This window comes from Paramormyrops kingsleyae, chromosome 5 (genome assembly GCF_048594095.1).
Source record: "Paramormyrops kingsleyae isolate MSU_618 chromosome 5, PKINGS_0.4, whole genome shotgun sequence".
Classification (NCBI taxonomy): domain Eukaryota; kingdom Metazoa; phylum Chordata; class Actinopteri; order Osteoglossiformes; family Mormyridae; genus Paramormyrops; species Paramormyrops kingsleyae.
In genome coordinates, this window is record NC_132801.1 from 15907356 (window position 1) to 15933766 (window position 26411).

At 46.9% G+C, this 26411-nt stretch overlaps 1 protein-coding gene across 10 annotated transcripts in view; it reads right to left on the bottom strand.

Annotated features, from left to right (window-relative positions):
• Nucleotides 1-17921, bottom strand: part of rptor (regulatory associated protein of MTOR, complex 1) — a 108902-nt gene extending 90981 nt beyond the window's left edge. For 9 of the 10 annotated variants that reach the window (XR_011991732.1, XR_011991733.1, XM_072712242.1 and 6 more), the window contains exons 1-2: nucleotides 17455-17921; nucleotides 15749-15923 (exon numbers count right to left, since the gene is read on the bottom strand). Coding sequence is in view for 8 of the 10 variants with exons in the window: in XM_072712242.1 (XP_072568343.1) it covers nucleotides 15749-15916 (168 nt within the window). In the remaining 2 variants the exon portion in view is untranslated. Of the gene's footprint in view, nucleotides 1-15748; nucleotides 15927-17454 lie in introns of all 10 variants that reach the window. The other variant, XM_072712236.1, reaches the window with a different exon arrangement.
• Between the last annotated feature and the right edge of the window lie 8490 nt (nucleotides 17922-26411).

The following is a 26411-nucleotide window of genomic DNA, read 5'->3' on the forward strand; positions in this document are numbered from 1 at the left end:
CCTTCTGGTTGGCTGGACGCGCTCCGAACGTGACCGGACCAGAGGACACACTCATTCGCTGCAATGGTAGCGGCCATCTTGTTAAACCACAATAAAGCTCATGCAGCTAAACCTGAAGTGACCCTCAAAGAGATCTTTCAGGCTGAGTGTTCGGTAGAAGGACCATGGAGAGGCTGAACGGGCAGTCGGGGGGGGTGGCTCTACCTTTTCAGGGCCCCCACACAAAGCTTTATTTGGGAGGCCCCGTTACCAAGAACATAGGTGATCATGGCTCTTCCTTCACAACATAACTGGGGGGCCCTGGGCAGCTGGCCATCCTGCCTATAGTGGGAGGTGGCCCCAGGAGACCGGGAGGGGGGGGTCAGCTGTAATACTGAGCAAGTCCAGCCCCTACATGACACCTTGAACATGCGGGGGGGGGGGGGGAGACATGCCGTAGTCTCGCCCTCCTCCCAGCAGGCTCTCCTTTGAGGGGCAAAATATTCCAGCTCAGGCACTGGCGAGGGGGGGGGGTCACTCTGACACCCTGCATTTGCTCCCGTCCATGACGCAGTCCATGTGTCACGTTGCTGTGGAGACTTCAAGGCCGCCACTGGATTGACATACCAGCCCAAAAGAGCACTGGCGGGGATCGATTCCCACCCCAGGGGGGGCCTTGGGGGGGGAGGGGGGCAGCTTAAATAACGCGAACAGCGACTGGCTGCAAATAAGCCTGCCCGTTACAGCAGGAAGACAGCGCGGGGGTCCTGGGTCACATGACTGCTGCAGCACTTCTGTTCAGCACCATCTTGGCTCTTATTCCACTGCTTTTTGTCCTGCTGGCTTCTCAAGGGGGGGAGGTACCAAGCTACCGGCTAACTGCACGCCACTGCGTGCTGACGCGAAAACTCAAACGGACTGTGTGAACAGCCATGACACAAGGGCGGCTCTCAATTATTAAAATCTGTCATTACAGGCAGCCAGAGAGCATCCAATTCACCAGCTTCCCTCGTTCCCATTGCAAGTCTCCACTACAAGTGGGATAGAGGCGTGTCTAACATCAGAGGGCTTGATGAGGGATTTCTCCTTAACACGTTATTCCTTAAGAGCATCCAGCCGGGGAGCCCCTGCGGCGTTGGGTTACCTCACCCCACAGAAGAGTCATCTGCTAAATTACTTCAGGGTGCCCTGGGGTCTGCAGTGTCACCGGGTCAGAAAGTTGTTTGTTCAGGTCCCTGGAAGAGAGAATGCCACGAGCAGGCAGCTTGGCGGGCAGATGAGACGGGCTGCCGGCATCTTCGAGGGCCAAGCAGTAAGCCTCTTAAAGGGACCAACGATCAAATAAATGGATGACTAAGTTGTTCCAGAAGCAACGCAAGATGACAGCTTTGGGGAGAAAAGGGTCTCTGAGTTATTCCTGATTTTCTGTGGAGAGAACTCCGAACTAGTGGGGGGGGGGGGGGGGTTATATTACTGCTCTGCTATCTCGGGCAGCACAAATAAGAAACCTCTTATGCAGAAATAAGGTGGACCCCAGGTAGAGGTGGGAGAGGAGGAATGGCACCTGTCCAGCAAGACCATCATGGAGAACGGGGAGCAGGCACTGACTAACGAACCCGCCATTACGCCTAATGCCGCCTCCCCCCCCCCGCTGTCCCCATCATGGAGCCACTTAACACACTGAATGGGATGATCACCCAGGCGTAGACAGTGACTCAGTCACGGGAGACACAGCAAGCCCCATCTTGGGGAGGGGGTGCCGCAATGACCGCAATTACCACGTTATTCCCACAGTGATGGGGTAACAGCAGGTCCCCCAGCAGCAGGCCTGCTCTCACGATCCAGCTGTAATTACAAAGTTGAACCCGCCTTGGGACCCAGCGGGGTTCTGCAGGACACACCCCGGTGCCAAAGTCTTAGTGCACAGCCCGGTACACTGCCTCTCCGCGATCCCATCACAGAACCACGAACCCTAATAATAAATCTTCTTTATTTTCACCACAACGCAGTTCCACCCGAGTTATTTCCCCGCTGAGCAACGCAGGAAGAGCATAAGCTCCAAAAACAGGGAGGTTATAAGACAGCCAAGTGGATGGAAGCCGAGCCGAACCCAAGCCGGACGCTGGGGCATTAATATCGCCATGCCAACAGTCTTCGCGAACTCCACCTTCGGAATGAAACAAATGAGCTAACAAACAAAACAAAAATAACAAACAAATGAGCGAACAAACAAATTGACAAAACAAGCAAACAAAACAAGCGAAGGTTCCATGTGAACAGGGGCCAGCCCTCCATAGCTTTGCACACAAATAAACACTGCTTAACTGTTGTAACGGCGATTCCGTAGCTGAACATGTTATAGAATAATAAACCTGATCTCATTTACATTACAATGTAAATAGCACCTCTCTTCTGTGAATGTTTTAAAAAAAAAAGCAATTAAAAGTGAGAGCCACATTTCCATGACAATAATCAGAATATGATTCAAGGCAAATAAATATTGTTCATCATTCATGGCGGTAAATGCTCTGTGGTTTTAGTCACAGATCAACAGCTTCTCTCCCCCTGGTTATCAGCTGTAAACCAACACACCTTTAATTCTGGGACTAGATCCCCATCTGAAAGAACCTCTTCTATATTATTCTGGTTTCTCGAAACAAACAATACGGTAAACAGTACAGGGCTGAGAGCGAGTTTGACTATAATCAGGCCGGTGCCAAACACATCACGGGTAGAAACAAGACACGGAAATGCCTCCTGCGATTTCCCACGGCAGTCCTGCATCACTCTGCGCTTTAATCCGGGAGCACAGAGCTACACCTCCTCACGAAACCACATAAGCCAGGCAATCGCCAGGTTGGCAGAAACCTCCCAATAGGGAAGCTTGTCATTCATTGCAATAATAATACCTGGCTTTATCTCAAGGCAGCGTCGAACCGAGTGTGTGAGCGTGCATGTGCTTCTGATGTCTGCATGCAGCTCCAGAGTGTAAATCTGCAAAATTTATACAGATTCCTAACATTCCTAATTAGGGGCAAGAGTAAATGTTCGTATAGTACTGAAAAGCTGCCGTCCAGGCAAATGTGATATCGCGCATGGGCCACATAATCGTGAGTATATTGCGATGTGATATCGCGCATGGGCCACATAATCGTGAGTATATTGCGATGTGATATCGCACATGGGCCACATAATCGTGAGTATATTGCGATGTGATATCGCGCATGGGCCACATAATCGTGAGTATATTGCGATGTGATATCGCGCATGGGCCACATAATCGTGAGTATAATGCGATGTGATATCGCGCATGGGCCACATAATCGTGAGTATATTGCGATGTGATATCGCGCATGGGCCACATAATCGTCAGTATAATGCGATGTGATATCGCGCATGGGCCACATAATCGTCAGTATAATGCGATGTGATATCGCGCATGGGCCACATAATCGTCAGTATAATGCGATGTGATATCGCGCAGTCCTACAGACAGTAAAACAGATTGAACAATTGAAAAGGTTACAACTTCATAAATAATTATAAAATTCTTCGAACAATCAAAATAAGATGTTTAAGATTGCTTTTTGATAAAATACAGTCAGTGAAAGCGTAAATACGCCAACGGGAGCTAATGTCACTGGGTTTAGCAGGTGGGTGGCCAAACCTGTTAACCAACGATTACTAAACACTAGAAAGAAGCTACTCTTGGGTCGGCTGGCTTTACGGATCCCTGATAATCCCACAAATCAGGATCTCAGATCTTACTAGGATCACAAGAGAGACAAAGGGCCAGAGAAGGACCGCATCAGGGTGATCTAGCCCCCCCTCTCCTCCGCATCCCAGTGTTTCCCTACCCGGTTTTCAACCCTCCCCTGAAATAAACACGGAAACAGGGAGCGAACACCACAGGAGTAGCTCAGGCCACAATAAGGCAATAAGGAAACATTTTGCTTGGGGGGGGGGGATTGGGGGATTTTGCGTAATGCAAGGGCGGTGGAGGCCGCTTCCTGACCACCCGTTAGTTGGGCACACGCGACCCTTCTGGGACCGCAGGATCTCCCCCCCCTCCCAATTCCCTCACAGTGCCGGCCTTGCAGATCGATGCCTGGCAATTATTCCATTTGTTTGGTGCGTTATAAATTACAGCCATTAAAGACAGAGGAGAACATCAATCCCCTCCCATGCCAGGCAGGGAAATCACCCGGGGGGGGGGGCTCTCCTCGCTCCACAGCAGCCAGGAAGACACAAGGCAGCTGTTCCCAGGAGAGGACTGCCCCCATTTCCCGACACCCCCTTCACTCAGCCTCAGCCCCCCTGAGCTGTGGCACAGAGACACTCAAGCCACACTCCTTCAGAGCAGAAGTTGTTTCTCCACCAAAGTTATTACTGGAGACAAAAAAAAGTGTAATAACCCCCCAGCCAAGAATTTAAACCTACATACTGAGGGTGAAGTGGCATTTTATGTCTATAGCTATAGCTCTGGAAAACTTAAGAGACCACAGCAAAATCTTCAGTTTCACTCATTTCATGGGTGTGTGCCTGTGGAAAATCTACTGCCTGATTCTTCCCGGCTTCTCATTGATGAAGCGCTTCTTCCTTGCTTTGTGGGTCTTCAACCCTGCTTCCAGGAGCCGGTTACAAACATTTCTTTGCAGGGCATTTCACACCACTTAAATGTTTCCCATTCTTTTTGAAGGTCACTTGATGTCATCCTCCGATTTATGAGGACCTGCCGGATAAATTGACGGTCATCTCTGGCATTTGAAAGTTGCTTCTGCCCTTTATCTGGCTGGTTTTTGGTCATTCCCAGTGTCTCCTCTTCACTTTCTTGTTTACTGCTGTCTTAGAAACTTTGAGCCTGGAAGCAGGCTGCCTCGCAGTGTAGCCTTCTGCCAACAGAACCAGGATTAAATCAGGATTTAAAAGGCAGATTTTTAAAAAATATAAAAAGAGGTCTCATCTTTTTCCCCAGAGCTGTAATTAGCCTCTTGCCCTGCTTCCACACAATCATCACCTCTGTCTGCAACTACTTCCCCTCTTGGCAGGAAGTGGGCAACAGAAAATAGTGTCCTCTACACTATTGGTCACCAGGCAGCGCATGTCAGTAGTGACAAGATGAGGTACCAACGGAAAGGTAAATGATGTCTTACAGATGGCAGTTCCACTCAGTCAAACGTCCTCCACCGATTACAAAGTTTAGAAGATGCTGGTTGATTGTGTTCCACCCCAAGGAGGCCCTGGTAACAGCTGACTAGGGACACCACCTGGATTAAGACCACGCAGCAAGCAGCTGAGCTCTGCAGATTCGGAGGCATTTCGGGAAACTCACACTGCAGCTGATGGTACCTATAGATCGTTGGTGGCCTTATTGAAACACCGCTGCCATACTAAGCAGCGCACTCCAAAACAGTACGCGTGCATGAGAATTATGGGTCCTTCCTTAGAAAATTGTATTTCAGTCAATTTATCCAATTTTTGGCAGCATTGAGAAATCACTCTGCTAAATGAATTTAAAGTGCCCTGTACTTGTTACGTAATCACAGTCTAATTTTCACCAAATAACCGCAGCAGCTCAAGTCGATCGAGCAGACATTCAGAGCAGCCCCTAAATCATCCAGTTATCTGTTTGGAGGTAAGTATTAACAAGCACGCGCACATGCGCGCACAAACACACACACACACGGACGTCAATTGGATTATTGGGGTCCAAATGATTTATGGCCGGGCCCGTTTTGAAGGTAATGATGAGCACAGTTTATCGCTAAGTGAGGCATGAAGCCCTCTTTCACACGGACTTCCAGTAGCAGAGAAAAGTCAATAGGAACAAGACAGATGGGTTTAGAGCCCATAACAGAGTGCCACGCTTTAATCGCATCACAGAAAACTAGGGTAGGAGCAGAGAACCTGCAAAATATGCCGTTAGGTTAGGCTAGAGTGTCTGTGGGACAATCCCTGAAGGTAATAATGAGCCCTGAGCAGCATTACAATACAGAAACAGCACCTTAATAAACGTGCAGAATAAGCATCAGTGGGAACCCTGCCGTGCTTCCCTCCAACCAAAAAGCACCCCTGTTCCCCGCTACCCCACTTGCATGTCCCTCCCAGGCACATTTGGCTGCCCCAAATCGTGGCTCCAGCAGGGGAGGCTGAGCATCAGCGGTACAGCCAAAAAACAGTGTCACCATGACTGGCAACGGCCACACAGGCTGATACCACCACCACACACAGGCTCAGCGCATACACCACCACACACAGGCTCAGCGCATACACCACCGTACACAGGCTCAGCGAATACACCACCACATACACCACCGTACACAGGCTCAGCGCATACACCACCGTACACAGGCTCAGCGCATACACCACCACATACACCGCCGTACACAGGCTCAGCGCATACACCACCGTACACAGGCTCAGCGCATACACCACCGTACACAGGCTCAGCGCATACACCACCGTACACAGGCTCAGCATACACACCACCACATACACCACCACACACAGGCTCAGCGTATACACCACCACGCACAGGCTCAGCGTATACACCACCACGCACAGGCTCAGCGTATACACCACCACGCACAGGCTCAGCATATACACCACCACGCACAGGCTCAGCGTATACACCACCACGCACAGGCTCAGCGCGTACCACCACCACGCACAGGCTCAGCGCGTACCACCACCACACACAGGCTCAGCGTATACACCACCGTACACAGGCTCAGCGTATACACCACCACATACACCACCACACACAGGCTCAGCGTATACAACACCATACACAGGCTCAGTGTATACCACCATCATACACAGGCTCAGTGTATACCACCACCGTTCACAGGCTCAGTGTATACAACACCATACACAGGCTCAGTGTATACCACCATCATACACAGGCTCAGTGTATACCACCACCGTACACAGGCTCAGCGTATACACCACCATACACCGGCTCAGCGTATACACCACCGTACACAGGCTCAGTGTATACCACCACCGTACACAGGCTCAGCGTATACACCACTGTACACAGACTCTCCATAATCAATCACCACACATGCTGACCATACACATTTACACTGTAAAATCCTGAAGTGGTTAAGCCAGCATCAAGAGGGTGAGAACTGCTGCCCCCACGTCCCTGTGTACACCTGTCGTGTTTAATTTAGCATCAGGGGGAGGAGAGTAAACAACCTGCACTGGATGCATTTCTACCTCACAGTGCCTCCATTTCCTCGGCTTGGACACAACCCACAAGGTCCGGCCTCCTAATAACAAGTCCCCCCCCCCCACACACCAACACCCACACACCGACAGCCGGTCAATTAAAGGTCTGCATGGTCAGATTCTGTCTTCATTTTACCACCGTGGTTTTCGTTCCGTTTAAATGCATATAAAACAAGAAATGCGGAAAAAAGCCCAGCTATTAACAGGATGCCTGTGAGGCAGCGCAAGCACCGCAGAGCAGGACCCACCAGCCATTTTTACATCAGCGCACACGCAGAAATCACACCTCTGCACACTACAAAGCAACTGACATCACCATACAAATTTTAACTGTATCTGATCTAGAATGAGTTACAATAAAAACAATAATTCGTCAATAATTTGTCAAGTCAAATATAAATATTTTAATCAGGCAAATTCAATTATCTTCACCACATTATATAGGCTACTGCCGGACATCGCATTAAGGCCCGTAGCTGCATTACAGTTGCATGAATCTCAATGTCAGATGGGTGGAACTGCAACCTTAATGCATTGCTGCCGGAGCGGGGGGAGGTCTCACAATGAAAACCCCGATGGCACAGGCTGAGGGAAGGGAGCAGTTTAAAGGACCCAGAACAAGCTGTACAACCACCCCGCCCCCCCCCCCCCCCCTCCCATCATGTCCTCACAGCTGGGGGTATCACACACCAACAGAGCGTGTACAATGGGAACCATTACAATGGTGCTCAGGGCGCTTCAACCACACGTGCGTGTTCAGCTTCGGGGAGAAGCAGCATTCAGCATGGAGCGTTTCAGAAGACAAAAGGTGTACGCACACACACACGCACGCATGTGTGCGCACACACACACACACACACAGGAACCTTTTGAAGTTCCCTCCTCAAACACTGGCCAATTCCAATCGTAACCTTTTAAATATAAAACTGCCACGTACTACAATGACAAAAGGCTTTCAAAGTGACGGGCCCCCCGAACACCTCTAATCACGGGCTGACGGGCGAACAAACGCTGACATTAAGGCAAGGCGGAGGGGAGGGGGGACCGGAGCGGAAGCGTGTCGCGGCGTAAACACCCCGACCGTTAGCGCGCGGACTGGCTGACAAGCTCACGCCAAGCCCATTCATATGGAAAGACGCTGTCTGATGGAACAATACCCAACCCCCCCCCCCACCCCCACCCCCCAATGAGCAGAATCCAGGATCTCGTAAGCATAACTATAGGTTTGAGTGCCTAACATTCCCGCCTCCTACTACTTACAAGGAAAATATAATTCAGACAATCCAGTGGCAAGACTATGATTAGAGTGTATTCGCTATATACATGCTATACATACTGACACATACGGACATATTTTCTACTGTCATTCTGAAGCTCTCCAATTAAAGCAAACAAGTTCCAGAATTAAATCATGACAAACTTTTACTCTCAGCATTTAAAACTACCTATACATAGTGTCCATCCAAGAATACAAAAGCTAGGAGTGTATTTCAGTTTCAATTATCTAATTAACATTAAGGTAATCCACTAAATAACTGACTGCAATGCAAGTAAATATAAATATGACTCTATAAATACTCTGAACTTGCAGGCAAGTCATGACACCCTTGAAAACAGTCTTGCTTAACACCAGATGGGCTGTTAAAAATGCCTAAATGTTTGCACACTAAAGAAAAGAACGGGGGTGGGTGGGGGGGGGGGGGTCCCCAAGACGACAGCGGATATCTGAAGAGGCGAGTAAGCAGACCGCACTGCACCGCAAACAGAAAGCGAAAGCGTCACAAACGCGGCCCAAAGGAGCTCAAGGGCAGCGCATATCAGGCTCGCTGGGCGCGGGGATCAGCGCAGAGAGCAGCCACAGACTGGCGCTCACGAGCAGGGATGAGCGGGGGGGCAAAGAAAGGAAAAAACCCTGAATGACGACACTCTGGCCAGCTTCAGTGCCGAGCGGGAAAGGTTCCCGTCACGGTCCCGGTCGGATGAGCAAGACGGGGCACGCTGTTCCACCGTCCATCGGAAACAGAGCTGCCCACATTAAAGGCCAGCCAGCTCACAGCAGAGGGGACTGGGTGAGAGGACAGAGTGTCCCCCATCGGCGGCGCCCAAGGCTGGGGGAGGAGAACAGCGGCTCCTGCCAGGGTATCAGCTAACCAGCTGTTCCATCTCACCGTGGGACCCGGGGGGGACTCCAGCGCTGGCCGGAGGTCACCGCTCGACCTTCAGTGGTGCGTGTAACCGGAGCCTCGGCCTCTCTCAGCGTCCACCAACCACGCCGCCCTTTCAAGTGCTAAAGGTGCGTCCAAAAGAAGAACCACACACCACCAATTACACCAATTACAGCCTTTCCCGGAATCAACCCCCCCGATGGATGCCATAATCCCATACCACCTCAGAAAAGTGCTAGAGAAATGCAAGCACCAGGTCCCAAAGAGCAGAATAATCCATTCCGAAAGTCACAGGATGGACACTCTTAATGAGCCTGACCTAAGACTCAGCATCTGCAGGATCTTGCCAGAATTCCCAGTATTCCACATATACACTCAGATGGGCAATCTCATGAAGGGGGAGACAAACTGTTACTATAAAATCACAACCAGATGTACAAACAGCGTACAGCGGCTTTCAGATAAGAAGTTTTATTTAAAAAGCTATAATATTTTCTTGCTTTGCCTACAAAATGCTAAACAGAGTGATTTTTTGTAACTATGATATATATGCATTGTATTTTGTGCATTGTATGCAGATTTTTTGAGTTGGTTGACAACTATGCAGGTAAATAACTTACAGTTTAATCATAAAATAGATTTCGCTAGTGCTAATCCACACAAGGACTAATCAATGCAGCATTAGATTCAGCCAGTTTTGCAAAGACATTTCATTCATTACTGCTTTCATATTTATCACCGAGGAGTAGCCAGACTTCTGGCGAAAACGTGAAGCCGAATCGAACTTAGGAGACTTATTATAAGACCATTTTGCAGAAACAAAGTGACATCACAAAACATATTTCACCTCCAAATCGCACCGAGACTAAAAGCAAACAATCATTTGTAAAATCTAATAAACAACAGGAGGTTCTTCACAACAAATCATTCCTGACAAAAATACCCAGGGAAAAAATGCAAACATGACTCACAATTTGTAAATGCAAAAACTTCACACCAGAATTAAACGTAAGCTACTCTGATCTGTCAAACTATTTCAGTGTATGTTTGTAGAAGCTAATAAAAGCTTCTGTGAAATATGAACCCAAAAGTCAAATGCCATGGGGTTTAAAAAGCTTCATAACAAAACGTAGTCACAAAAGCACTTTTCTGCAACTTGGCAGGGTTGTGTATATCCTTCACAGAGACAAATTTATCAGCCACTGAAGTAGTAATAGTGAGTAAAGCTAGAAGAGACCTCTTACAGCAAGCCTGTCCCAATCTGCTGGATTTGTACCTATGAGCCCTTGAGCCCTCTCCCACTAGCCGGGTCTTTGTTGGGACCGGTCCGAGGAGTCAACCTGGGCCGAGTTCCAACCATCCTCATTGCCAAACAAGGCCAAGGTTCCCTCACAGAAGACACTAGTTCAGATGACACCTTAGTTTACTAACACTTGGAGAACTGAACAGCGTTTAGAGTAAAAAAAAAAAAAAAAACGTTAAAAGCACATCACTTTTTATGAACTACCAAAAACAAGCAAGGCGATGACATGGGAGTTCATCTAACTTGACAGAAGAAGCCTCCAGTCCTTAATGGCTTTTCAAGGTCTTCACCTTCCTCCACAGCAGTGTTTCGCAACCCGGTCCTCAGGGACCCACAGACGATCCACGTTTTTGCTCCCTCCCAGATCCCAACCAGACGCTCCACATTACTGCTTACAACGCGTTATCAAAAAAACATATTTCACCTCCAAAACGGGCAGAGGCTAAAAGAAAGGACCAGATTGGGAAACACGGCTCTGCAGCTATTTGTCTAACAGCTCCAGGTCTAAAAGCCAGGAGCTGAGAACACTGTCCACATCTGATGGACCCTTAGCCCCCAAGGACAACTGATCCTGCCCCTCCACAAGAAAGAACTCAAACGTTTAAACCCAAACCTCGATCTTAGCACTTCCACTTATGGATACAACTCACCACTGACCCCAATGTGTTTTTTTTAAATATATATAAAACTGTCCCACCAGCATCCATGCTGTACAAGGGGTGGGGGACCTGATCCATGGAGAGCCGGTGCGAGTTTTTGGGATGGCCTCTCCATCAGCCAATAATAAAGCAGGGTTCTCAACTCCAGTCCTGGGGACCCACTGTTACTGGCTGATGCCATCCCAAAAACCCGCTCCGGCCCTCCCTGGGACAGCCAGCACTGCACGATGCTCCCTGCACTTAGCCTTATGCTGACGCTTCTCATCTGCCAACCCGTAAGCCATTTCGGAGCGAAGCGTCACTCAGATAAACAGAAAGTAAAATGCCTGCGGTAAAACCTTCTGTCAGTGACTCGCTCACCCATCGAACGGTACTGCTTCAACGCTATGCCCAAGCAATCTGGCGAGAGAGGTGGGCTACTGTGGAAGTCAGACCCATATCCCTTCCAAACTTTTGCGGGAAACATAACACATGTGTGTTACGCTAAGCAAGCTATGAGGCAAGTATAAAATCCCCATGAGGCCAAGCGCTCTGCGTCACTCTGCCTGGGAGGTACCCAGTCATCGCAGCCTGAGAGTGGGCACAACCACTGGCGCAACACTGATTCAATCCAGTGACCTTTACACAGGAGCTGGGTAAAAGTACAGCATCATACCGTAGTACTTTAAGAGCACCCTGGGCTACAGGGCCCCTGCCCGCTTACTCACTTACCCCCCCCCCAACATCCACAGTGCCGTGCGGAACCACGACCCCATTTCACGTCAGAGGCACACGTATGGCAATATAAGGCGCATAATTCTGCCATTTCCTAAAGTGGGGGGGGGGGGCAGGGTTGCACTCTATCACAGCACGCCCTGCATCAGCAGCTCCCGGCAGATGGCCCAAGCGTCACGCTCGATTTATGTTACGCAGACTCACGCTCGTTCGGCGGGGCGCTCTCACGATTCCTCAAAAAAAAAAAAGGGGGGGGGGGAGCGAAGGGAGGTCGGCATGCTGAAGCAAGGCTGCGTGTCGAGCTGCAGCGACGCATTTCTCCACGTCATTCAACATCACATCTACAGGGAGCACGTGGCAGGGCGGCAGGGTGGGGGCAAACCTCAACAGTGGAACATCAGCCTGGGCTTCTGCAAAATGAACCGCAGAGCTGTTTAATCTGAGGAAGGGGGCCGCAAAAGAACTGCAAACAGCTTCCGATCAGCGTCCGCTACGCTAATAATGATAATAAAAATGTTACGACAAACCACAGCCCTGTGGGGCATTCCCTGAAGAGCGCTTGTCCAGGCCTTGTATCACCCTGCTGCTATTTTCAAGCATGAAGGGGCATAGCTGTGCCCGTTGCCAGCTGGATGCGGCCTGTCGCGGGCAGCACTGTCACAGCCCGGTGCCTTCCTGCCACGTCCCAGGGCAGCCACGTCAGAGACACGCTCCATCGCCCCGCTCCGGTGCCAAACACGCACACCCCCCCCACCACGGCGGCCCGTCAGCGACTTGACGGTTTCCATACCCCCGCCACCAGTTACCGAACGCAACTGGTGCATCGACCCACGAACCCGCAGGAAGCGGGCCCATTTAAGAATATGGCTTCCGAGCCACGTGCCGAAGGGCAGGAGGACCGAGCATTCGCTCAGGTTCATCACGATCGCAGGCCGAGATCGCACGGCAAACCCCACGCTTCTTTAAAACATTCTCAGGTGTCTCCGGTGCCGTGGAAATCCCACAGACGTGTTAATGATCAAAGGAATAAAGAAAAAGTTCAAAGTTAACCTGCTGCATTCCCCAACATACTAAATCGGCATCTGTGAGCATACAAGCATTTTTTCTTTTCCCAGAGTTAAAGAGCTTCTCCGGTGATGACACATCAGGACCTCCTCCCAGTCACACAGACATGATTCCCCATGGACTAAACACAAAGTGACTTGTGCTGAAGAACTGTCCCTGTTTCTAGGCCTGTCTTTCAAACGGCTCAGAAGTCTCACCTAAGAATACCACTGGGCTCCGGCTATAACACTGGATGAATGAAGGCAATACTGATAAATATTTTTTGACACCTGAAACATGATTCTGCATCTGTGGAGTCAATGAAACTTCTTATACAACAAGCTAAAGCAAAGTATCCAAGCTTCAGCCCCAAGAACGTACCGAGAGAATCCTCAGATATGAGGGAAATTGGAATTCAACACGCCGTTTGTCTACTTGGCCAAAGAAAATGGGGGAAAAAAACAGTCATTAGGAGCAGGCAAAAACATTACAGACCACACATCTGATTCTTAATTTGCATGTTGGTTTTGTTAAATGTTACAAACGCAGAATTTTTGGGGGTTTCGACCGAAACCATGAAAGCACAGCGCTGCCAAGCCAGTGGGACTGGAATAACCATGACGTCCATTATAATTCAGACAAACATATCCCACTACCACTACTGTCCAAGGCGACAGAGAGATGGCACAGAGCAGAGTAGCCAGCCAGGCTGTACTGGGAAAATGAGGCGGACTGGGGGTTAGACGGGCTGCTGGACGCAGCACACGAGGCCCACTGGAGCTCACAGGCCTCCTGCCATCGAGCCCGACTGGGGGCCACTCTATACGGGACACGGACCAGACTAAGAAACAGCAGGAAAAAGGGCGTATTAAAAAAAAAAACACCCAGACCCCCAAATCTTAGAAACACATCCTGTCAGAATCTGTCTCAACCCACCCAATCTGAGCAGATCTGCAGATACTGGGGGCCCCAGACACCAAGCAGACATCTGGACAGAAGAGATTAAGAACTGCATTCGTCTGCATCCACGTTTATAATCGACAAAAACGGCACACAGAGAACTTACTTCTGGGTAACTGTATCAATCAAGCCTTCTCAGCGTATATATATTTATATATATTTATCTTATTTTTCCATAGACCAGGTGTTCTTTGCAACAGTTCAGCATTGTAACCCCTGGTTAAATGTAAGTTTGCCCTTCTTTAATTAAAAACCAAAAGCAACTCCACCATACCACTGACCACAGTAAACTTTTCTCACTGTATATTTACTGTATTAAAAACTGCTACATTTCTGCAGGAAATGGAACCACAGGGTGCGCTGAGATGAAACTAGGGATGTTAACCGATGACCGTTTGACCGGTGGTTGACCGTATCAACGTTAACCGGTCAAAGTTGTCGGTAGTCGGTTAAAAAAAAAAGTGATATCTAAATTAGGCTATTATAGACAGTGGACTATACGCTACTACAGTTAGCCATCTCATTCCTCATCTTTTTGTGTTAAGTGAACAAATTATCCCTCACACTCAATTTTTCATAACTCGCCTGTTTGTACTTAATAAACCAATAAAAACACAGCGTTTGGGTTCGCGCTCACAAGGTTTGCGAAATTTAACTTAACTTATTTTCCAAGAATAACTAATGGCCAAACCGTTGTGTTATGTTTTAATAATTAGCACCCTTAACACCTGTCTTTCTTTATTATGGTTAGCACTACCTCAACTAAAGCGGCGTCTCTTCGGAGCTGTCATTTTCTTAAATGAGCCGTGGCAATGTTTCAAATGAGCTTCTAACCTAGACAAACGCCTTTATTTTCAAAGCGATCACCTTGTACCCAAACCATTTGAAACTAAGGAGCCATTTGTCCTACGATTACATACAACAAGCTCTTCAGCGCCGCGTTTGCGGGACTCATGTTTCGCGCTGTAGGGGATTTTAAAAAAGTGACGTGAGTGGCAGTGTGTGTGTGTGTGTGTGCTGGAGGCAGAGCGGCAGAGAGATGCGACAGAGTTGCGAAATTGCAGGCGCGGCTCGAAATGGCTGTTATTTAAAATAGCGTACCATATTTTAAACTAATCGGTTAACCGGTTTCAACCGGCTACTGAGGCTCGGTGGTCGGTCAAGAAATTTTTTAGTTTTCGCCATCCCTAGATGAAACACATCCTCTTCCCTTTAAAATTCTTTCCCAAAATCAGCACTTTATTTAACATGCTGACATATTTTTTATTACAGCTACAAAACTACTTTATACCACAAGCCAGCCACCAGGAAAAAAATTCAGGAAGTTAATAACAGAAAACATTTGAGACGCGACACTAACGTCGGTGATGAGCCCAAACCAGTGGGGAAAACAGAAGCTTCCCAGTTCCTCGAGACCATTTGCTAGGGACACCGAGCCGCTTCCTACAGGGAGCCACCAAAAAGGGGTCACACGTGGGACTCCTAAACGGGGGAAACACCTAGGCGACACTGTGAAGATGCAGAGAGAGCCAGGGCAGCGGAGAGGGCCAAGCAGGGTGCAGACGCCGGCCGCGAAACGCCCAATTCCCATTCGCCCCACGCTGATGGACAGACAGGTAAAGTGACATGCAAAATGAAAACAACAAAAATGGCTTTGGAAAGAGCAGTGGCAGCCGAGTGCCCCTCACCCTGTCCTTCATCCTCCAGCTCTGTGCCAGCGCTTTGGAGCCCTCGATCTTCTCCGAATGACGCTTCTTCATGAAAGCCAGCGGCAGGTTCCAGTCGCTCGTGTCAGCCTCCTCCTCTTCCGCCAGGCCCACCACAGGCGAGTGGAGCAGCTCCGCGTCCATTTTCATCAGGGCCCTGCTGGAGGTGAAGCCAACCCCAGTTAAGGAGGCCAAGGGTTTCTCTACATGACCTGGACCTTAAATACTCAAAAAAAAAAAATACAATAACGGCTAATTCCTTACTGCTGACAAATGAGCCACCATGAATGAAGCACCAAAAATACTTTGCATACTAAACCAATGCAGACAAAAGAAAGACAGCATTGACATACACAGGTAGAGAAAGCCAGAGGCATAGCCCAGAGCAAAATGCACCTCAGCTTCCTGATATAACGCAAAAGTGAAAGTTTGGAACTGCAGATTCTCAGAGACACAAACAGGTTGGATTGCAAGTCCGAGCAAAGCGCAGCAAAGAAATTATAAAAAGTTAATGCTCGGGAGGGAGGGGGTTTGGGTGCAACTGTGTGCATGATATTAGAATAGTCACACAAATGAATCATCCAGAATACACATCCATGCCGTAAATCAGTGTTTTCCAACCCACTCATTGGGGAACCCTTGACTGTCTGGCAGTGAGCTGGGAGGGAGCAAAAACGTGGACTGTCTGGGGTCCCTGAGGACCAGGTTGGAAAACATCTGTAAATTACAGTACTTTTTCTTACTGTGTTTTCAACAAAGCTGCACATATATTTTTTGCGTTATCCTTTACAAACATGGAAAACACCATGAAAATTCATCAAAATAAACAAAGCTAATGGGAATACTTCTAAAGGCATCAAATTACCTTCGTGCTTGCGTAATCCTGTTACTTTTGCCTTGACACTATACCACACTATATATCACTAAAAAGCAGTAATATGCAAATTTGACAAGTGCAAAAAAACAAGGATATAGCTGTTATAAATCAAGCTAACTGTAACCTGAGGGGTGAATTTCTCCAAATATTTTTACTCAGATAAAAATTCAAAAGAAGGCAAAGGAAGGACATAAATGCAGAAGGGAAATAAAACTTTCAATACAGAAATACAAATGGGAGATCAAACTACTTAACAGCAGCAGCCTATTGGTTTATCTGAGCCTGACATCATGCTTTTTACCAAGTCACACCCGCGATCGATGTCGTCAATGACCAGGAAAGTGACGCTCGTTAGTTATAGTGGATAAATCAGTACACTGGACACGCCTACGTGTCACACGGACAGACGCAGGTAACGGTGAAAATAAACACACGGACACTACATAACTGCACAGGTAATCATTTCATAAGTGTCACAAACTCACTACCCCAGATAACGCAGAGAAGCAAGAGTTAAGTTAGCCTGAAGGAAAAAGCGGCTAAACACCGCTGCCCGGGCAGCCGGTAAGGAAGACATGTCAAATAAAAGCTAGCTGGTTGGCTGGCTAACATGTTTAGCAACGAACAACTGCAGCTGGCTTGCAAGTATCTCAAAGGCATGTAATGTAACAGAGCCCGCAAGCCAAGCGGCGACATTCCCAATAAACCGTAACCGCAATGCAGTCTCGGTGTAACGGGTCAGTCAGTCCGTCCGCAGGGCATGCCAGTCGGATGAGTATAAATGGCGATTTCTCGCCCACCACTCACAGACCTTGGCACGGCCGAATCCTTCACGCCGGCTGGGTCACTCCCGCGTCTCCCTCCCTCCCTCTCTTTCTTCTCGAAAAGAGAGACGACCGCCGAAAGATCACTTGGAGATGAAAATGAATCCGGGGTTCAAGCCAAACGTCCAAATCCACCCTGTGCACGTTTGCAGGGATATGGGGGAACTACTGTACTTCTTTCCGCTAAGGGCTGCAAAGGAGGCCCATCTCTACACGGGACTCTCACGCCTAAGACACACCTGGATGCCCCGGGGGCTCCGTTAGCGGATTACTGATTCGGACTTCTCGTCGGCGCTTCCGTAGAAAGGCAGCCGACGGTCCCTTGCAGTGACAGCGGTTAAACGTAATGCGGATGGAGTCGGTTTTGCTCACGGAGACACGTTCTCAGCATTTGCACAAGGGCGCCGCCATGTTGAGACAGACCCAGAATGCACCGCGGGGCGGCTTGCGGGCTCTGCGCCGCGCATTGCGATTGCGAGTTAATTCAGCGTGATCCCATTTTTAACGCTTCATTCGGGTTTAGCCATAAGGACGAAGGCTTTGAAAAAATGCAATTGCATGTTAGTCGAAGCACCGCAGTCGGATTGTGGCGTTTTGAGTGAACATTCTTTTTGTCCATTATTTGTGCATATGACTGTGGAGTTGTTCAGGAATTGTGCTCAACTGTTTGAATTATGCTTAGATTGAAGCGATAAAATAAATCATAAATTGTAAAACAGAACTGCAACTAATATTCATTCATGAAAAATTGCGGTTCATTTTACTTGTACCAGCAAAATGGTTTATTGGTCCTGACAGTCTTATTGTTTGAACCCTGTTCAGTACAATCTGTCTGGTAAAGTTTTACTTACATTGAACAAATGAAGTTCCCCCTGGAATAAAAAACATGTTCCTTTTCAAAGCCATGTTACATTTTGTCTTTGTACTGAATTCTCAAACACCAGGAGTTTGGTGTTTAAAATCGGGGGAGGAAACTGCCAAAAAATATTCCCATCTGTCCCTGTGACTAAAAGAAACTGACTGTTGACTTCAACTCAAACTAGAGATCAACAGATGCTGTATCTTGGTTACAAAATGGTGCTGTTCAACTACAGCACGTTACTGTGTTTTCTGGAACCAAAGATCCCCATAATTCATCATCAAATGTCCATGACTTCCACACAAACACCTACACGCACTCCCACTCCTTGACTGACACAAGTTTGACTAATGCCGCTCACACACTTTTCAGCACTATGTGCCCGGGTGCGCACGTGCGTGCAAGCATGCATATGTGGATTACTGTTGTGAAGATGTCCACTGATCAACAAGTAATTTGTTGGAAAAAGAAGCCATTTTTGGCACAAGCACACATCAAACTACCGCATTCAGGTCCCATGCCCAACAGTAACTGTCCTTCACCATTTGTGCTCCCAGCAAATGAATGTGGGGTGATTCAGCTGCCATTTCAAAGGTCCCATCAGTATGTGATGGTGTCGGTTATATATGCAATGGCTACACTCGCCATCTGGGTCTGTGATGTGGTACAGGATGAACAATCATAGAGAGGATCAGAGAACAATAGCAGGGCAGCACAGGAAGCCACCGGTAGACAACAGTGCAGGGAAATATCAATAGAGAATGTTCTACAATGTAAAAATGAAAGAGAATTCAGAGGATGGCAGGACCCTGGACACCCAATTCAAAAGAGAGCAGGGAGGGAGACCAGGAGAGGAGATTAAGCGTTAAGGCAGGCCATGAGTCTCCTCTCTGTCTCACTCATTTCTCCGTTTAATCTGACAAAAAAGAACACCTCCCCTACAGAGGGAGAAAATACATAATGATTTGCAAAGTCCAGGCCTCACTGCGTGTGCTAGGATTTCAGCTCATCAGAAAACATGGAAATACCACAGGTGACTGACAGGGTGCAACTTATTCCGTGGCCATTTCTCACTCTGTAGTCCTGCGGTTCCCCTGGCAAACAACACTGAAACAAAGAAGCTCGGAATTCTGGGGGAAAAGCCTTGCTTTAAAGAAAGGGTACGTTGCTTTAGTTCCTTTGTGTGCTGCACTGGGGAACAATGTCTGTTTCTACTAAATGTGCAGTTTGTGAGTAACAGGGCTCAGAAACCGCAGGACCGAATGAGAAAGGGGGTGAAAGATTTCTGCTCTGACTTTAACGGGACCTTCGAGAAGAGAGTCCATCTGGGAATGATTCCTTATGAGGGAAATAGAGCAATACAATCCATCAATAAGAATGCACTCAATGGACCTTTAACTAAAGGTAATGTTACTCTTTTATAATGTCTAAAAATCAGTGGAAGAACATTTTTAAGTAGAATGATTCATCGGGTTTTCCTGCCCCTTCCCACTGCCTACAAATCAACATTTTTATATTAAATCCAAACCAACATCGAAGCACAAATCTTGCTGACCCAACCAGAAAAGTAATTGATTTTCTATTTATTTGTACTACATATGGAACAAGAATGCAAGTATGTAGTGTATTTTATATTTTTGTGTTTTATTCTTTTAAGGCATCTTTGTTTCCCCATTTTTATTGTGTACATTTTTCTGCCATATTCTGCAGAAAAAAACAAATCCCAAAGATTAATATTTGTAGCGTTTTATTTTGTTACTTTTATTTTGAAAGTATATCAGTCATATGTCATTTGATGACACTATGGCAATACATGGATGATAAGGTAATACATTCCTAAAAGAAATATCACACATTCTTTGAAATCTCTACCAGCAATTTATTACATTCTCTATTGATTTTTTTTGCTTTAAAATTATAAAATAAATTTAAAAAAAACTCTCACCTGAAGAGGTAACAGTATAAAATCAATTGGCAGCAGATGGGCGGACCATTGAAAAAGTACAATTCCTAAATTATCTTTGTACACCCCCATTTGTACATTCACACCCACACAGACATGTCTTATGTTGTATCCTATAAATATTGAGAGTAAGAGACAGTAAAATGAAATAATATGGTTAGCACTGCTGCCTCACAGCAAGTAGGTCCTGGGTTCGGTCCTGGGTCCTTTCTGTGTGGAGTTCGCACGCCCTCCCCGTGCTCACGTGAGTTTTCAGCGGGGGCTCCGGTTTCCTCCCACGGTCCAAAAGCGTGCAGGATAGGTTGATTGGTGAGTCTAAATTGGCCCTGTAGTTGTGTGCGTGTGCGTGTGCGGGTTGGTTCCCGCCTGCGCCCATTGTTGCCAGGATAGGCTCCAGTCCCCCCCCACGACCCCAGTTGGGATTAAACAATTTCAGAAAATGGATGGATGGATGGATGGATGGATATATATACAGTGTATGTCAATATTATAGTATATATATATACTCGTATATATTACGAGTATATATTCATAGAGTGGGTAAGAACTTCAGTTGTGCTATTTATGAAAATATGGATGAAGGTTTGTTGCAAGCATAGCTGTCAGTTGGCGAAGGTGGTGGTGCATGATCTGCTGGGTACGAAAAGAGAAGGATATATGGGTAGAGCTAGGCAACTGCTAGGCTGGACCAGCAAGGCCAGTCACACTGGTGGCAGAACTCATGTCAATCAGTAGAATGTAAAATGTCTGTGATTAAGTCCCAGAGTACCACCCCTTCTGCTCACACCAAGGATACGGTTATTGAACCAAACGGAGCATTGGAATTAGATTAACAACAGCCAGCTGCTGCCACGGCCCAGCTTAGTACACGCATTGCACAGGAAATCAAACAATTATTTGCGGTGAGCTGCTAGGACAGAACAAATATGCTGGTACACCGAATGGCACCTTTTAATCTTTATTTTCCCAAAAGGAAGAAGAAGTAAATCAAGAAAACTTAGGCGTCTGTCATATGTCCGACACACTCCCATTGACATGTTATTAGTGTAAGATGCTCTTCAGTCATATCTGCCCTCTTCTCATAAATAAATAACCATGCATGCAGTTCTGCTATTGGGCGTGTTTCCAAAATGCAATCTGGCTGACAAGGAAAAGGCAAAGAGGAGAAAGATGCTTGTATAACACAAATTGCTGTTGGCTTATACACAATTTCACCCCCCCCCCAACTCAACTTGTTTACATTTCGCATAGCAGAATAACACGGCTGAATGCGCCAGTCCACAAATACACTTGATATCCAGTTACCCCAGTAAGCCACATGCTTTGGTTTGGAAGTGCTAATTTTGAGGAGTGTAACACAAACCATTTTGAAAGGGGAATGCGGTCCGACTTCTACGGTTGCGATTCACCAAATCGGGCTCAAATTTCGATGGAAATTGTCCAGAAACCTAAAAAGCCGTCACAAATCAATACTCCATCATGCCATGCAGTATTAGATATTACTGTAAAATCTTTTATGTTAAGATTTTGTGATCAGTTTTAGTTTCCTGAACTCTCAATTTTTTTTGGAACAAAATATATATATTATCCAAGAATAGGAGGGTTGCTCTGGCCCCAGCGGTTATGAAAACCTTTAAACAGCTAATGCTAGCCTATAGCTAGTCCATCATGGACCCCCTCCTGCAGTTCGCGTAAGGGGCTTTCACACCATCAGAACATTTTTATGTATCCAGAACCTTCTTCTAGAACCAGGGACTTTTTAGTGCCCACTATAAACTAGGTACTTTTCATTCAAACACGACCTACTGGAGAGGCACGTACAGCAATAGCTTGCTGATTGGTTGACCACAAGCACCAACACTAACATGGAAGTGTTCTTCCTACACTACCTCAAGATGCTCAAAATCTCCCAAGGCATCTTATCGAACTTCGACTCTGCCATCACTGGCAATGCTATGACATCCTTCATCACCATCCGGTTTCCTTACCTAAAAGACCAGGCTTGCCAACACTAAAAGACCTGGTCACCGCCAGGGCAAAGAGGAGAGCTGGGAAGACTTCTGCTGATCCCACCCACTCTGGCAGTCACCTCTTCACCAAACATCCATCACAGAGAAGGTTCAAGTGTACCATGACCCAGACCCCGCACCATCTCTACAGCTTCATCCCCACCGCCACCCAGCTCCTAAATAAACTCACCTAGTATCTCAGTAATCCGTCACCCAGGTGCCATCCACTTACCCAGAGGCAATTCCGCTCTTCCGCTTGTCTGATTCGGTATACATGCAATATCATTTCAACTTGCACTATAATGAACAACTGTTCTTGTGTTTCTTGCATTAGTTAATTTATAGTTTTGCGTCATGTTAATTTATAATTTTAAGACGTCTTGTATGTAAAATACCATGTGGAGACATGCTCTGTGTCGCAGTTTTTTGCTCCTGCCATGAGAGTAAGACATTTGTCATGACCATGCTGCTTTCTTCTGTTTGCTCCGCTAATCTACGCATCGAACTACTGACCTTCCTTACATCCTCCATAGCTTCCCGGGACGTTTTCAGGCTGCTTCCTATATCTACTAGGCCGAATAACGGATCGCAAAGGATTATCAAATCACAAGCTCGATCCCGCCCCCTTAAAGTGATTGACAGAGTGCACTCATCATGAAAAGTTGGATTTTTATTATGAAATAGAATTTGAATTAAGTAAAACATTTGCATTATATTATGAAATGTAATACCATTTATCGAATTATTTAAAAACAAAAGGACACAATAATTATTTATTTCTATATTAATACATTAATTTATTTATTTTATTTTGAGTATTATGGCGTTCCATAGTCTTGCACTTTGTCTTCTGTATAATCGCCTTTATGTAAATGTTATTATTGTACTGTATTCTTATTTCTACGCAAAGCAATCCGTGAAGTGTTTTTCCGGTATATCCTATAATATTATTGTCAGGACCAGTCCCTGCCCAGTCCGGTCTGTCATCCCATCTTTAGCGTATGAGCCTTGAATGTTAAGTGGCAAGGACCCTCATCTCTGTCTTGTTATTCGCAGCCCCATGTGCTGCACCTGCCCCTCATGTAGCCCTTGTTATAGGTATATAGGTGTGCTGACCTTTGCCCTGCTCCTTGGCAAGTCATTGTGGATGTAGATCTGTTACTGGTGTGCTTGTGGTTTGTTTGTGCTACCCGAATTTTAGACCCTAGTTAGTGTTCTTTGTCAACGTCTCTCCAGTGCTTCCCTGAGTGTTAGTCCTGCTCTACCCACCTTTGGGTTTGTTCCCTCATGGTCCTTTGGTTTTGCCTGTAGTTTATTTCTCAGTAAAGCCCTGTTGTCTGTAAGCCGCCTGGATCATCACTCTGTCCCTGTGCCCCAACGTGACAATTAAGTACTTCATGTTTGGCACTGGACCAGAAGCAATTCTGATATGTTTGTACGTAACTAATGCGGTGATGAATGTTCAGGCATTGAATATGAAAACATATGAAGAAAAGCATTTTGAATGTAACGGGTTAGTTATGTTTTCAAGGGTAAATCTATAGATTTTTCTGTAAGGCTCATAGTTTTTATTGTGCGATTGTACAAAGTGCGAGGTTTTACCGGAATCTTCTCTCGCACTGTGGCAGAAATGCCTGCGCATCCCCCACCATCAATTTTCACCGTCACTTCTTACGACAAGACACATTTATTTAGCAGTCAGTGAAGTGTAAACGCACACCGACAACTCCAGAGGGCGACTGGGATACAAAATGCCCTTGACTGGCCAGGGGCTGCAGCCTCTGGCTGTATTCTCTGGCCTTCTGATACCCGCATTTTACTTTGGCAAGTTTTCCACTTGGGAATCATGCTTGTTGCTTTCGAAGAATGGATATAGTATGTGGATTGACTGAAAATCTATAGTCTTCTTCAGTGAGAAAGGTTATTTTTATCTACTGCTTTCACCACCCCTCCTCTCTCACACACACCCCCTCCCTTGGGAAAGGGTTATGCTCCTGTTACATGCATCCAGAAGGACACCCATATGTTTCGTTCACTCAAGAAAAACCTAATAGAGTCTTATATACGGGTGTGGAAGAAAAAACAGTTTTGTCAGCCGGGGGTCGGACCACCAGGGCCTCCCTTGGCCGCCGCAGTCCCGCATGCCTCTTTCGGGCTGGGCACCTCCAAGTCCGAGTCCATGGTTCTCAGCCGGAAATGGGTGGATTGCCCTCTTCTGGTCAGGGAGGAGGTACTGCCTCAAGTGGAGGAGTTCAAGTATCTTGGGGTCTTGTTCACGAGTGAGGGTAGGCGAGATCGGGAGCTGGACAGATGAATCGGAGCAGTGTCTACAGTTTTGCAGGCGCTTTACCGGTTTGTCGTGGCTAAGAAAGAACTGAGCCAGAAAGCAAAGCTCTCGATCTATTGGTCCATCCTCGTCCCTACCCTCACCTATGGTCATGAGCTATGGGTAATGAACGAAAGAATGAGATCGCGAATACAGGAAGCCGAAATGAGGTTTCTCCGCAGGGTGTCTGGGCTCTCCCTTAGGGATAGGGTGAGAAGTTCGGATATCCGGGAGAGTCTCACAGTAGAACTGCTGCTTCTCCACATCGAAAGTAGCCAGTTGAGGTGGTTTGGAAATCTGGTGCGCATGCCTCGTGGGCGGCTACCCAGAGAGGTTTTCCGTGCATGTCCTACAGGGAGGAGGCCCCGGGGCAGACCCAGGACACGCTGTAGGGATTATATCTCTCAGTTGGCCTGGGAACGCCTCGGCATCCCCCCCCGAGGAGCTGGTAGAGGTAGCTGGGGAGAGGGAGGTCTGGGTATCTCTCCTGAAGCTGCTACCCCCACGACCCGAAACCTGGACAAGCGAACGTTAATGGATGGATGGATGGATGGATGGATTGATGGATGGAAGAAAAACCAGAAAACAGAATATTAGTTAACACAGCTGATGCAGAGACTCTGTATGATATAATTCTATTGCTGTAAGCTAAGGGTATCTGAGCCATTAATTGTTCTCATTAGAATTATTTTTACTTGTACAAACACTAGGGAGTGTATATAATCTTATCCACGCACAAAAATGAATCCGTCTTTGTTTTACTAACCGTTTGGACCTTGGCATAAAGACAGAAGAACTAATTAGGCGCAAAGCTAAACACAGTTGGAAAAGCTCAAGATAGAACATCCTGCAACGCTTAGACACAAAAAGTATCACAAAGTTGGACTGCTGTCTGATGCCCCTCAGAATTTAATCCCTTCGAGAGTTTGTTCATCAGTGCTCACTGCCTTGAAACTTGTTGATGTGCACCAGTGTCCTGCTCAAGCAGTAAAGGGGAGATTCCATGCAGCTCTGAAGTAGAAAATAAAATATTCGCTTCATATAAGAAACAAGCCTCCCCAGCTGAAATTCATACAACATGGGCCATATTACATCGCAGGTTTGATGAAATTCATACAACATGGGCCATATTACATCGCAGGTTTGATGAAATTCATACAACATGGGCCATGTTACATCGCAGGTTTGATAGCAGCCTTTGTTGAAAGAGGGACAAAGAGTGCAACCCAAAGTACAACAGGAAATTTCCTAAGAGGATCATATCTAGGAAGCCATTAGCTCTGACATATAATCCTTCACATGACTGACCGATCCATGATGTACAGATTTCATTCCCCTTTGATCCTCAGCATCCACTTGTCAAGCCTGTTGTTGCAGGAGGTATTTTTGGGATCTGTCCGGTGCTTAAACTCTCTGGGAAACTCCCCAAAGAAGGGTGGAATACTGAGTGGCATCACATCAAAGGTCATTTGTCATAATTATGAGCTGTATTTCACATACAAGTGGTATCTTTTGATATTCAAATGTAGCTCTCAGGTGAGCAAATACATGCTAATACCCCAGCTTGAATAGGTGGACACGTGCACACAGAAAATGTGCCGGTTGTGTCTGCAGGAAAAGCAGGGCAATGGAATTTACTAAATGAAATTTGCCTGCATTTAAATTTCAGAAGCAATAGAGCCACTAAGCTAAGTGCAGGAAATGGAAAGGTTTTGTTACAAGGAAATTAGACCGGCTTATTCATATCAATAATAAAATATTATAGATTAGTATTTTTTCCAGCGCTG